The sequence below is a fragment of the Leucoraja erinacea genome, chromosome 18 (assembly GCF_028641065.1).
Source record: "Leucoraja erinacea ecotype New England chromosome 18, Leri_hhj_1, whole genome shotgun sequence".
Lineage (NCBI taxonomy): Eukaryota > Metazoa > Chordata > Chondrichthyes > Rajiformes > Rajidae > Leucoraja > Leucoraja erinaceus.
In genome coordinates this window covers 23,439,032-23,453,252 of record NC_073394.1, presented here as the reverse complement: position 1 = coordinate 23,453,252, position 14,221 = coordinate 23,439,032, and the positions used below count along the sequence as shown (strand labels likewise).

The following is a 14,221-nucleotide window of genomic DNA, read 5'->3' as shown; positions in this document are numbered from 1 at the left end:
ATTGGCTAGCGCTGTAACGGCCGCTGAGTTTAAACGTTTAAACGGTGGCGGGTGGCGCGCGCTGACCCGGAGCGGCGGTTCCCTTGTGTCCGGTCCTCGTCTCTGCAGCGGCTGATCCGCGGACTCACCTCCGTCTCTGGACTCTCCCGGTGAGTGGCTCCATGATGTGGAGCGGGGGGTTGGGGTGAGGAAGCGCGGCCGCTGGATGCACCTGACCTGACCGGATCGGCCCGGCCCGGCCCGGCGGGGAGCGGGCGGCGGGGCCCAGGATCGCCGGGCTGTAGAAAAGCTGAACGGAGCCGGCAGCGGGGTCTAAGCACGCTGACTGAAAAATAAATTGGGTCCCTTTGTACTTTTGCTCTATCTCTCATGCTAGTTTATCGAAAGATAGACACGAAATGCTGTGTAGACAGGTGAGTTTCTCCAGCATTGTTTTTGTCTACCTTCGATTTTTCCAGCATCTGCAGTTCTTTCTTAAACCCAAAATGCGGGAGTAACTCGGTGGGACAGGCAGCGTCTCTGGAAGGAAGAAATGAGTGCCGTTTCGGGTCGAGACCCTTCTTAGTTTGTCTAGGACTCTCAGTAATGAGCTGATAAAAGCCGTGCCGGCTATTGATTTTTTCCTTGGGAGGTGCTCCCATACCTTGGATGGGCCTAACTTGCAAAGTTTATTTTGCATACCAGGATAACCGTTCTTGCTTGCAGCATCTGAATATTAACTTTTTGTTTCATGTGCCATCTTGGTCGGCACGGGCTGATGGCTGTTTCCCTGCTGTGTGAGCGACTCTATGACGATGACAAGAACGTCCAGATCCCTCTGAAATCTCTCCATTCAGATAATAGTCTGCCTTTGGCTTCTTCCATGCTGCTTGCTTAGTCACAGTTTTATATATCCTGAAAATATTTACGTCCTGAAGCGTGCAGGATGCTTATTCAGTTTCTGCCGCACCCACTTTTGCTTCTCAACACCCCCATTATATTTCACTTGACTACAAACCTTTGAATTTAAACTGGACGGAAACTGCTCTTAACGTTGTCGTTCAAGTATCATGCTTTTTCTAATCTGTGATTTTTGTGTTATTTAAATTGTTGCTATCAGTAACAGGAGTCGACTTGGTTTCCTGTGTTTACCCTCTTTTTTCCCCCATGCCGGCTTTTTGAAACTACGTTTATGCATTCCCATCCAGTCTATGATGTTTTCCTAAACCCTTCGCATGGAGCATCGAAATATCATCTTTGTATATGATAACTAGTTGATGTAATTACATAGAAAAATGTTCATAACATATGACTAATGGCCCTTCATGCCTGTCCTGCCATTCAAATAGTCATGGTTGATTTGCTCCAGGGCTCATCTCCTTTTCTACCCCAGTTTCCGTGACTCCATTTCCTGATCGTCCAAAAGATTATCTCCATCTGTTTTAAATATCTTCAAAACGCTCTGGGGTAAAGGATCCAAGAGATTTGCCATCCTGTATGTGATGAAATTCCTGTACACCTTGCCATATTGTTTGAGAAACTAAAAGTAGAATCATCTCGACATTGGCTTCATTAGAATCTTGTATATTTGAGTAATTTCATCCCTCATTCTTAATAGATGATGGAACTATGCTGATAAGTGGGGTGCTGAGGAAGGCATTGATGTGCTTGCCTTCGTCGGTCCAGGCATTTAGTGCAGAAGTCAGAATGTTGTATAGGGTGATTTCACGAAAGGTCACTGGAGCGTAGATCCGCACCCACGTGACCGAAAATCTCAAGTGGAGGACATGCTAGACATCCGGTACATGTTAGTGGATGGGAAAACATGCACTTTCCCACCCGTTAAAAACATAGAAAACGGCCAGGTTTTGATCTGCAATTTATTGTGCCAGCCGGGGTGACCGTGAGGCACAGCTACCTAGATTTACAGTAAAAAAAAAAGATAGAAACTAAGGTAAATTAAAGAGGGAGCTGAAGGTGCCAATCCAGCGGAAGTGAACAGCGGACATTTGCCGTGGAGATTTAAAGGTCCAAAATATCGGGAATTATCGCGTTTGCTCACTGAATTTCATCAAAAGTAAGGCATTATTGACTTACTTTTGATGAAATTCAGTTGTTGGTAAGACGACACTTGAAACATTGTCTGATGTTCTAGTCATCCAGCTACAGGAACGATGTCATTAAGCTAGAAGGGCTGCAGAAAAGATTTATGGGAGTTGCATTGTGAAGATGGCTGGGACTTTTCTCCTTGGAATAAAAGAGGTTGATGGGAGACTTTGAAAATCACGGGCATAGTTATGTGAAGAGTTGGTCTTTTTCCTAGGGTTGGTGAGTCTAAAGCTAGAGTGGCATAAGTTTAAAATGAGAGGGGAAAGATTTAAAAAGAGCCTGATTGGTGACCTTTTCACACAGGTGGTGGGTATGTGGAATAAGATACCAGAGGAAGCTATTGGGAAAGGTGGGGATACAATCACAATGTCTAAATTATGTGGACAGGCACTTGGATAGAAAAGGTTCAGAGGCATGTGGGCCAAACGCAGGCGAATGGGACCAGCTCAGATAGACCCGGCCAGCATGGACATGTTGAACCTGTTTCTGTGCTTGATGACTGTAACTGCCAATACTGAAAATGGTGTGGGCATCTTCTGTAGAGAGATGTTGTAATCGGAGGTTTCAATCTAATTGTGTGTTACCTAAAGGGCCTATCTCTCTTCGTTTCAGAGGTAATGTAATGTGCATTGTCTATAAGGTGAGCTCTTGTTATATCTCTTTCATTTGTTATGATTGAGTGCTTCCTGCTTTCCCCACCTTGACTGGTCTCTGTTCATGCTGATGCGCCCCCCCCCCCCCCCACCTCCATGACCTTTCTGATTACACTCTCCAGTATTTTGATTTTATATAGCTATATCAACACCAATCTTGCATCAAGATTCCCTGATCACTGTGTCTTAAATATTTTCCCCAGATGTGATTAGCTACCATGGCATTGAGGTTGATGATTCTTTACAGCAGGGACACCCCTGCTTGAAAGTTGACTGGGTATTGAAATGATTTGTTTCTGTCCACTCTGCTGTCAGTTTTTTAACTAACGTTTTGCTATTCAGTGACACCATGGCTTCCACAACAGCAATCGCAATGGTGGACACTGATGACATGTTGAAGAAGTTTGGTGATAAACTCAATGCTGTCTTAGACAACTTCAAAGAAAATACAATATGGCTGATCGAAATCCAGGAGGAGGCCGAGAGGATGTTTATCAGGTAAAATTGGGCTGGGATATGGCAAACATGAGCGTTGCAACTAAACCTCTTCGTTAGAAAGGCAGTCTGGAAGCAAAAAAAAGTTGAGAGTGACCTGCAGCGGGGCCTTACATCGCCCAGCGCGGCTTTAAATGGCCGCGGACTTGCTAGCGCCCGCCGGGGGCTCCAACATCAAGACCCGGGGCAGGGCCTTACATTGCCCGGCGCAGCTTTAAGTGGCCGTAGGACTTGCTAGCGCCCGCCGGGGGCTCTGACTTTGACATCGGGAGAGGAATGGAGAGCAGGGGAGAGACAAGACTGCCTTCCATCACAGTGAGGAGGAGATTCGCTGTGATGGATGTTTGTGTGAATTGTGTTGGTGTGTGTCTTGGTTCTTGTATGACTGCAGAAACCAAATTTCGTTTGAACTTCATGTGAGGTTCAAATGACAAATAAACGGTATTGTATTGTAAGATAGAATGAAGGCGGAAACAGTAAGACAAGTGGGGGAACTGGGAAGGGGATGGCGAGGGCTATCTGAAGTTAAGAAGTCAAGGGCTATTAGGGAAGTCAATGTTCATACCGCTGGGGTGTAAACTCCCCAAGTGAAATAGCCATAGGAATATTTGTCCATCAAAAAAATTGATATTTTTGTTAGTCCTTGCAACATCTAATTTTGGACATCTGGGTTCTCTGTCTTTGGACCATTTAGACCATCCAAAGGTTTCTTGCAGTTATTATGTGCTTGCATTGCAAATATATAATTCAGTGGCATCTTTCATCAAACTCAAAATATTGAAGTAATTAATATCATTGTAGCTATTGCATTTATAATGAATCGCCTGCTGTTATCATTGATCTTAAAGATTATAAGTACTTTATTTAGTTTGAGTTTGGGAGATTCTATCGAGACGGTCTCGAAGAGAACGTCTATTTCTCCTGATGATTAAAATATTTTGTATCAACCAGCTTCAGCCTCTGGGTGGGTTATGGTCCTGTCTCATGGTGCGAGTCCACCCACGAGTGATTCCGAGTGAAAGAAAAAAATCACACTGTGGTTGTGTACGAGATTCCAAGTTCACGAGTTTAAACGAGTTCCCACGTGTATGTCTAAGTTTGCCGTTTACTTCTCATTTCTGCGATGTACCAAGTTCCTCTCCCGAGTTACCATGTTCCTCTCCCAAGTTACTCTTGAGCCAACCGTGAATGAAGGCCTGTTTTAAGTATCAAATAGAGGAGCTGGACAGCATCTCATACAGTAAGTATAATCTGATTCAATATTGAAAGTTATTCAATTTCAGAACTTAAACAAACTAGGCAGGATCTCGGCCCCGCACTTGCTGCCATTGTGCAGCAAGGAGGCGGTGGCGGCGAAGCAACAGTGTTAAAGAAGACAGCTCCATCCTGCGGCTTTGAGTTAAAGATAGAATTCAGCGCGGCCACATCTATTGATATGACCTACAAAGGGAAAATGCACACCATCCAGTGCCAGAGCGTTTCGGATCGCGACTCTCCCGGTTGCTACCTGGACCTACCTGATCTCCCGGTTGCGAAACACTTCCCATTCCCACACTGACCTTTCTGTCCGATGTCAGAGTGAGGCTAAATGCAAATTGGAGGAACAGCATTTCATATTTCACGGGCAGCTTACAACCCAGTGGTATAAATATTGATTTCTCTCACTTCAAATAACCCCGGCATTCCCTTTCTGTCTATCCCTCCTCCACCCAAGTCGCACCAGCTGCTCGTTTTCACCCAACGAACAAAGATCTGTTTCTTTTTTTGCATTCATTGTTCTTTATCTCTCTACAATACATCATCATCTAGATCTCTCGTTTCCCTTACCAGTCTGTCGAAGAGTCTCGACCCGAAACATCACCCATTCCTTCTCTCCAGAGATGCTGCCTGTCCTGCTGAGTTACTCCAGCTTTTTGTGTCTATCGTCGCCCTTCTTCAGACTGTTCTGTTGTATTGACCGAAAACGAACGATGTGACAGTACCAGCGACTTAATGAATGAAATGGAGACACGCGGAATTAAATGGACTTGGAATAACTGGGGCGGTGGGGTTTTATCGAAAAGTGACAACATGAAATCGGTGGAAGGAAACGGGCGAGGTTTTGTGTCGGGGTCCTTCTTCAGACTCCATGACCTGCAGAGTTCTTCAAGCTGTCAAATGGAGACATGGGGGACCACAGATGCTGGAATGTTGAGCGAAACACAAAGTGCTGGAGTAACTCCGTGGGACAGGCAGCATCTCTGGACATTTATAAAGCATTACATTTTGGAACACAAGGAACTACAGAAGCTGGTTTACGAAAAAATACAAAGTGCTGGAGTAACTCAACGTGTCTGGAAGTATCTGTGGAGAACATGGACAGGTGACGTTTCGGGTGAAAGAAGGGTCTAAAGTTTGAAGAAGGGTCCCGACCCGAAACGTCACCTATCCAATTTCTCCGTGGATGGCTTATCTTCAACATTTCACTTCTGGCACTCAGGCCAAACCTACGGTAGACTCAAGAGTCACTACGGTAAACTCATGGGCCACTACGTTCTTACAACGAGTTTAAATGTTTCAAATTTGAACTTCAAGAGTAAATTTGACTCTTGGAAATCTTTAAACACATTTAAAAATTTTCAAGAGTTAACAAGTTTCCAGGGTACCTGCCGTTAGCGTCACGAGTCGCTAAGTTGCGTCCACGAGTTCCGACGTTCCTGCTACGTTAATTGTACGTGATTACCACAAGTTTAATTTGTTAAATCGGGGTCATTCGTGGGTCGACTCTCACCGTGAGACAGGGGTTTTAGTTTACAAATCACAACATGCATGTCTGGTTGAGTTGGGCTGAATGACATATTTCTGAGCTGCATAACTGATCCAGAACTTGATGTTGTGCTTGATATGGTTTATGAACTGCACCAAAGTTCAGATGAAAGATTCAGCATAATTATTTTATTAGTCTAAAGAATAGCAATGTTAATATTTTATTGCAGCAATTTTCTTTTTGATTTGGAATAATAAAATCACTAACACTGTATTCACTCTGTCCATTGATAAGAATCACACATTTCATTCCAATGAATGTGATTGTAAGGCCCTCTTTGATATCATTTAAAAATATTTTTCAGTGATTTTAGTGCCGAGCCGGAATTGATGCCAAAAACTCCTTCACAGAAAAAACGTTGTAGAAGACGGCTATCTGTGACCAATGATAACAATAAGAGGTAAGGGTAACGACGGTGCTCAATTGTAGTAGATGCAGGTCAAAGCCGTTATTCATCTGATTTATCGTCTAATCGCTCGCTCATCTTATTCTGAAAGGTTAAATTTTACTTTCTTCCTTTAGGCGGAATCCTTTCCAAATAATCTGCTAGCTATTAGATGAGTTTGGAATAGCACTTTTTAATTATTTTGTCATGTGGGATGATCAGATGCTATTAAATTAGCAAAATGTAATAAGATAATCTCCCATTTTTGTGAGTTTTTTGCTATATCGGATATACTGGTCAGTCCAGTTTTGCTGAGTCTTTTCCTTGCATCATACCTGTGTTGGATTGTACATGATGGGTGAGCAGCCAAGTAATAATCAAAAGTTACACTTTGTGCACACTAGTGATCCAATTTTGAAAGTTTTCCCCTTCATTTTTATGATTCTACTTCAACATTTCAGTATCGTCAAACTGGACCAGTGTGATGAATGTTCATGAAAATATATAATATATAAAAGGTTATATTTAAAAAAATATCTTGGGTAACTAATTTAATTTGTAGAAATAGATCAAACATTTTTAATATTGAGTCCTAATGCAGAGTTTTGACTTTCCCCCCACAGATGCTGTTCAACCCACTTCTTTCAGTAGTTTGTTTGTTGCACTAAATATTTTAATTACCGTATTTCCACGTGAAGAAGACACTTTTTTTAACCCTAAGATAAGGCCGAAGGTTAGGTTTAGCCAAGAAAGATAGACTTGGCTATCCCTCAGTACAGCAACATCAAGAACGATGTTGCTGTACTGAGGGATAGCCAAGCTTATCCCCCATTGCTGGCAGTTGGTTTACATTCTCTGGCTGGGTGGCTAGGTCCAGTGTCCCTCTTGCAGACACTTTGCTGATGGCGACATTCTACCAGGACTCGGGTCCGGCCGGTAGATGGAGCAGCTTTCCGTCAGGGCAGCAGGGACAGTGGGCGTCCACTGGAGTGGAGTTGGCCGAGTAATGCCACTCTCGTAGCGACTGCTCCACGGGGGGACATTGGGAGAAGGAGTTCATTTCCACATCGTGCGGGTAGTCTGGCCCAGGGTCAGCAGCCTGGGCTGCATAAAGTAGCAAACTTGGCTGGGCTGCCAGGGGTAAAGTTGCGGGGAGGGCAGGAGCATTGAGAAGGAGGAGGTCGGAGATCATGCCAGCAGCTCACTCGGGTGGCTGCGAGTGGCTGCCGGGACTGGACAGCAGTACCGGCCGCCACCTCAGTGCCTTCTGCTGGCTGGGCTGCTCCTCCCTCCCTCCCCATTATGTGATCTCCCTGAGCCAGGAAGTCCTCGTCCCTCAGACCTGAACCGCACAGCGCATTGTGGGAAAGGTGAAGATGGAGGCTCCCCGGTCCTCATTGCCTCCTTGAACCAAACCTTTGATCCTGTCCCGCCAGCCTTTTCCCACCGAAATTTAGCGACTCAAAATGGGGGTGCGTCTTCTTCGCCAGGAAATATGGTAGTTTCCACCTAGCCTATCGGTTAAAAATGGCAAATGCCCTACTGTTTGCTAATTATGTTGCTCTGCACAAATAAAATTCTTAAACTGGAAGGCATTTTATAATCTTATTAGTGTATTTTTTCTAATTCAAAGACCAACAAATTTAGAGCCTTTCAAAAGGGTTTTAATTTGTTGGTGGGTCTACATGCTTCGAACAGAGAGGAACACAAGATTCTAGAGGTTTCTCATGAATCGTCTAGTTATTCAGTTGTTGCAATTATAATATTCCTGCAGGATTTCTAAAAGCAGAAAAAAATTAAGGAGGTCTTCAGTTCAGAGAAGGAATGTCGGATGTAAACTCTTTAAGGAAGATGAGATTGCCTGCATTAAAGCTGTGGAGCAGATGCAACCAATGCGCTCGACACGATCAGCAACACGTGCAGCAAAAAGATCAAATCAAGAAAATGAAAAAGACACCAAGGCTTCTTTTGTTCCAGTTGATGGCAGAATGCCTTTGGTTGTGTTATCACAAAATGACTGTCAGAGTTTGGAATTACACCATAAATATCAAATGACAAATTCACACCCGACTCAACTCACTTTTGAAGATGTCACATTATCTACCAAGGCATGCCAGATAAAGTTTGATCCTCCACGTGAAGCTGCTTTGGAAATATTGTCACCTGCTGCCATGGTTGAGATTGCTAGGAGCCCAAGTCGCTCAGCAATCAAAGTGAAAATAGCACAGTCTGCTACTTGTGGAGAAAATGGAATGGAGCGGGTATCTGCTTTAATTGTCCAGGAGTCGAATAATGTCGCCGAGGCATCAACTAATGATGAGGACTGTATCGCTGAAAGTGAAAATAAGGCTCTCCGCAGATCAGTACGAAGAAGCTTTGCTGTTCGCCGGTCCAAAAGAGCTAGTGTTCGGACTGTAATGGTGCAGGCAGCCATGAGGAAATCACGCAAGTCTAGCGTTACAAGGAAGAATATGCTTGAAACCATTACTTCCAGCTGTGAGTATCACGTAGAAGACCATTAGTATCTTTTTAAATTGCATCTAGCGATGGGTGATGATAGATTTAAATATCAGAAAGATGTAATGTAGTGCAATAAAATCACATTTTGACGGCAAAATATTCATTCACAAATCTGTTGAACCAATCGGGATTATGGTAGAGTATCTGACATTTCCCGAAAATCTATAGTGAGTTTCACATCTGGTTATTATGGTAAGATCTTTGTCTGTCGAACAGGATCATGAAACAGTGACTGGGGTCCTCTGGTGTGAAGAAACTGTCAAATATCCTAGCCTTGAGTGGTTGAAAGGGAAGGGATAGCTGATAATTTAGGAGTATTTATAACATTTCTGTCTGTCATTCAGCAGCTTTAGTGTAGCTGCAATTTGCACAGATGTAATATTCAAATTAGTCTTTTGCATTTTATTGTAGGTGATGTTTAGGAACTACCTTAATACACTGTAGTCTACTTGGTGTACTGATTTCCCTCGCGCCCCTTTTTACTAAATTAACACCATCACTCACGAAATAAATAATTCCCTTACCTCTTGAGACATCTTTGCAGAGCTGCCAAGTGGTGCGGATTTTCCATATTTTGTACGGAAATGCGATAAGAATACGGATGTACGGATTTGCTTTGTAAAATACGGATTTATTTTAAAATCGGCCTGACTTCCTGTTTCATCTTGCTGCTTTAAAAATGCAAGAATATTAAAAAGGTCATACTGTAACTCTAATAATTATACCAGATTAAATCTATTAGTGTTTTAAATTTCAAGATCTGGATGATTATTTTTGTGTGCTTTGATCTGGCTGTCCCCTACAGGTTTAAATATCGCTGTCAGTTTAGCGCTATGGGTTCTAATTATAGCGTTACCAGCTGGAGCACTATTGCCTTTACACATAGCGCTATGGCCACAGCGGGAGGCAGGGAGAGAGGGAGGGAAAGAGAGGAAGGAGGGAGAGAAAGTGAGAGAGAGGGAGGCTTCCAAAATGGCCTCTACATCATCATCTGCTGCTAAAAGCAGGAAGCAGCCGTTCAAACGGAAGTATACAAAGAGATGGCAATGAATGCACTGTCAAGTAAGGTGCGTTGAAGACTTGCCAATTGGTAGCAATGTTATGCATTCTTGTACTTTTACATGGGTAGGGCAGTACATAAAAAACAACATTTGTTTCAGCAAAATGGCACTGCGTAAAAATACTTATTTCCTCAGCATAATACATTTTCAGGTACTAGAATACTGAAATGCTCTGACAAAACTTGGCAGGTCTGTCTTTGTTCTTCCCATCACCTATCCCTTATCTTAATCCTTTAATGTAATTTTAAGATGCTTCCTAATTGCTGTAAACCACCTTACTCTTCTTGCATTAAAGCAAAATCTCCATTATTAGTGTAATTGCATATGACTTCACAGATTTACAGAAATATTACTAAATGCTAACATTTATTAGCTACAAATGCGTAAATTTCATCAGGCCTGTATATACGACACAATATATAGCTTTAACACTTTTAAATGTTGAAATTCTTTACTCTTGTGGAGAAGGGTGGGGGAGATAATTTTTATAAACCTCTCTGGCCAAATTGGCGGAAAACATGTTCTGTCGTGAATTTATTGGTTAGTCGGGGTTTGGCTTGAGAAGCAGCTTTTCTTTCAATTGGTAATTTGTTGCTGTTGAGCATTGCCACGGTAAAGCACTTGGTCCACAGCAGTTTAGCACCTAGAGATGATTTTGAATCTAGATTGCAGAAGATCCAACTATTTCGGAAATGATTTGGCTTTTTGGTATTCAACCTATGTACAATTTTATTTCTGCAATATGCTTTCCTCTTAGACCAAAACTGCAATGACAAGTTAGAAGGAGATGGTGAGAAAGAATGGTAAGACATTTATTGCAAATTCTTATCTCTGCTCAGTGGAGTGAATGAACGAATACTTTATTGCCACATGTGACAAGTCACAGTGAAATTCTTTGCTTGTAGTTTGATTATGTATAGTTCTGTAACGTGTTGGATAAAGAAAGTGTCTTTACCAGAGAACTACTATTGAAAATGTTGATTGTTTGAAAGATACTGCATGAAAACAGGCCCCAATGGGTCCACGCTGACCATCAATCCTTCATTCATCTTGGTCTATGTTATCCCGCTTCCACATCCACTCCCTACACATTAGGAGTAATTTACAGAGGCCAATTAATCTACCAACCCGCACATCTTTTTGGGAAGTGGGAGGAAACCGAGGCACCTGGAAGAAACACACGGTTACAATAGATAATAGGTGCAGGAGTAGGCCATTTGCCCCTTCGAGCCAGCACCGCCATTCACTCTGATCATCCACATTCAGTACCCCGTTCCTGCCTTCTCACCATTTCCCCCGAGAGCTCTATCTAACTCTCTTAAAAGCATCCAGAGAACTGGCCTCCACTGCCTTCTGAGGCAGCGAATTCCACCGATTCACAACTCTCTGGGTGAAAATGTTTTTCCTCATCTCCGTTCTAAATGGCCTACCCCTTATTCTTCAACTGTGGCTCCTGGGTCTGGACTCCCCAAACAATGGTAACAGGTTTCCTGCCTCTCGTGTGTCCAATCCCTTAATGATCTTATATGTTTCCATAAGACCCTTTCTCATCCTTCTAAATTCCAGAGTATACAAACCCACCCACTCCAATCTATCAGCATATGACAGTCCTGCCATCCCGGGAATTAACCTCGTGAACCCACGCTGTACCTCCTCAATAGCGAGGATGTACTTCCTGAAATTTGGAGACCAAAACTGCACACAATACTCCAGGTGTAGTCTCACTAGGGCCCTGTACAACTGCAGAAGGACCTCTTTGCTCCAGTACTCAACTCCTCTTGTTTTGTCATTGGCTTTCTTCACTGCCTGCTGTACCTGCATGCTTTCGATGAATGATGAACGAGGACCCCCAGATCTCTTTGTACTTCCCCATTTCCCAACTTGACACCATTCAGATAATAATCTGCCTTCCTATTTTTGCCACCAAAATGGATAACCTCACATTTATCCACATTAAACTGCATCTGCCATGCATCCGCATCCGCACACTCACCTAACCTGTCCAAGTCACCCTGCATCCTCATAGCATCCTCCTCACAGTTCACACTGCCACCCAGCTTTGTGTCATCTGCAAATTTGCTAATGTTACTTTGAATCCCTTCATCCAAATCATTGAGGTATATGTGTGTTTTTACAATACCAGGTACAAAAAGTGTGACGTCATACATAAAACTGAAGTTCACAAAAAAATTATTTCAACATGATTCAGATTAATCAAAAACCCTCACAGCTGGAGTACATGACAGGGAGAGATAGTTCATGAAGTTTGAGAAAATGGCATTAATTAACAAAATTCCTTGTTTAACATGCATTCCTATGTGTTTTTTTGCACTTTATGTTTGGTGTCCACCATAACAACCGTTTCATGAAATTTAGAAAGTCTTTTTTTTCTAAAGCATGATAGTTGATTTCTTCACTCTTGCTGTTTTTTAACATACAAATGTACTTTCTTGCTACAAACATGGAGTGTGTGACTAAATTAGCAATATTCCTGTTATCTACTGAAACGTGCATTAGGCGCGTTACCTAGTGAGCAAGGGTTGACGCCATAATAAAGGTAGCTCCTGTTTCTTCCAGTATTTCTTTTTTTTTGTAATTTCTTGTCATGTTTTGAATAAACTTTATGGAAGTAATTGTCCATACATAATAATAGACTACAGGTACATAATAGACAATAGGTGCAGGAGGAGGCCATTTGGCCCTTTGAGCCAGCACCACCATTCAATGTGATCATCCACAATCAGTACCCCATTCCTGCTTTCTCCCCATATCCCCTGACTGCTATTTTTAAGAGCCCTAAATAGCTCTCTCTTGAAAGCATCCAGAGAACCTGCCTCCACTGCCCTCTGAGGCAGAGAATTCCACAGACTCACCACTCTCTGTGAGAAAAGGTGTTTCCTTGTCTCCCATCTAAATGGCTTACTCCTTATTCTTAAATTGTGGCCCCTGGTTCTTGGACTCCCCCAACATCGGGAACATGTTTCCTGCCTCCAGTGTGTCCAAGCCCTTAACAATCTTAACATAATTTGATGGAAATGTAGCTACTGCAAAATTCCGATGTTATGCGAGTAATGGTGGACACCAAAAATATTCACTAATTTTGGCATGCCCCAGCTTTTACAGAATTAAGGTTACTTTCTTCTCATCATTTCATTATTTGTTGAGTTCTTCAATCTTTCAATTTGCTTGGGAATATCTTTGGTCTTTATTTACCATTGTGGTGTAACAGTGGTTACTCTAAAATAGGGTGGGCACCAAGAGTAACCACCGTTACACTCTTTGATATATGGCCATTCATAACACTTAATGCCAAATTCATCAAAAGCTTTACTTATTACTGTGAAACATGCATCTCTGCAAAGCAACAAACTTGAAAATGTTTTGAATTATAATGAAATTAATGCATACATTGTCTCTTTATTTCCTTTTGTCAAAGCACGTCACATTTTTGGTGCCCTAAAATTTGATATTTTTGATACATAAACTGGTTGGATCGTGGAATTGATTTAATTCCCAACTTGATTTTATCTCTACTATCTCTTGCACATTTGAGTAGCAATCCCTGAAAAAATTAACACCTTGAAACAGTACTTGAAACAGTGGAGATATGACATTTTTAATGTTCTCTGCTGAAATCTCTCCTGTATTGTAATAATACACAAATTGTAAATAACTGCAGTCCCAGAACAGAGCCTTGTGGTACCCCGCTAGTCACTGCCTGCCATTCTGAGGGACCCGTTAATGCATACTCTTTGCTTCCTGTCTGCCAGCCAATTTTCTATCCATGTCAGTACCCTACCACCTATACCATGTGCTCTAATTTTGCCCACGAATCTCCGACGTGGGACCTTATCAAATGCTTTCTGAAAGTCCAGGTACATTTTCCGGGTTACATCCTCAAATGTCCAGATTAGTCAAGCATGATTTCCCCTTCGTAAATCCATGCTGACTCAGACCGATCATGTTACTGCTATCCAAATGTGCTGCTATTTCATCTTTTATAATTGACTCCAGCATCCTCCCCACCACTGATGTCCCATCAGTACCCAACACCATTTCCTGTCTAATGTGAATTGCCTTCAGTTCCTCCGTCACCCTAGATCCTCTGGCCACTAGTACATCAGGGAAATAGTTTGTGGGAGAACATGCAAACTCCACACTGGGAGCACCCAAGGTCAGGATCGAACCTGGGTTTCCGGTGTTGCAAGACAGC

General features: G+C 42.6%; 1 protein-coding gene across 2 annotated transcripts in view; it reads left to right on the top strand.

Moving 5' to 3' along the window:
* Positions 1-14,221, top strand: part of LOC129705783 (inner centromere protein-like) — a 30,540-nt gene continuing 16,319 nt past the window's right edge. The window contains exons 1-5 of one of the 2 annotated variants that reach the window (XM_055649584.1): positions 1-149; positions 3,084-3,239; positions 6,347-6,442; positions 8,202-8,923; positions 10,766-10,811. In XM_055649584.1, the coding sequence (XP_055505559.1) occupies positions 3,091-3,239; positions 6,347-6,442; positions 8,202-8,923; positions 10,766-10,811 (1,013 nt within the window). In that variant the 5' untranslated portion in view covers positions 1-149; positions 3,084-3,090. Of the gene's footprint in view, positions 150-226; positions 414-3,083; positions 3,240-6,346; positions 6,443-8,201; positions 8,924-10,765; positions 10,812-14,221 lie in introns of those variants that run through there. The other variant, XM_055649583.1, reaches the window with a different exon arrangement.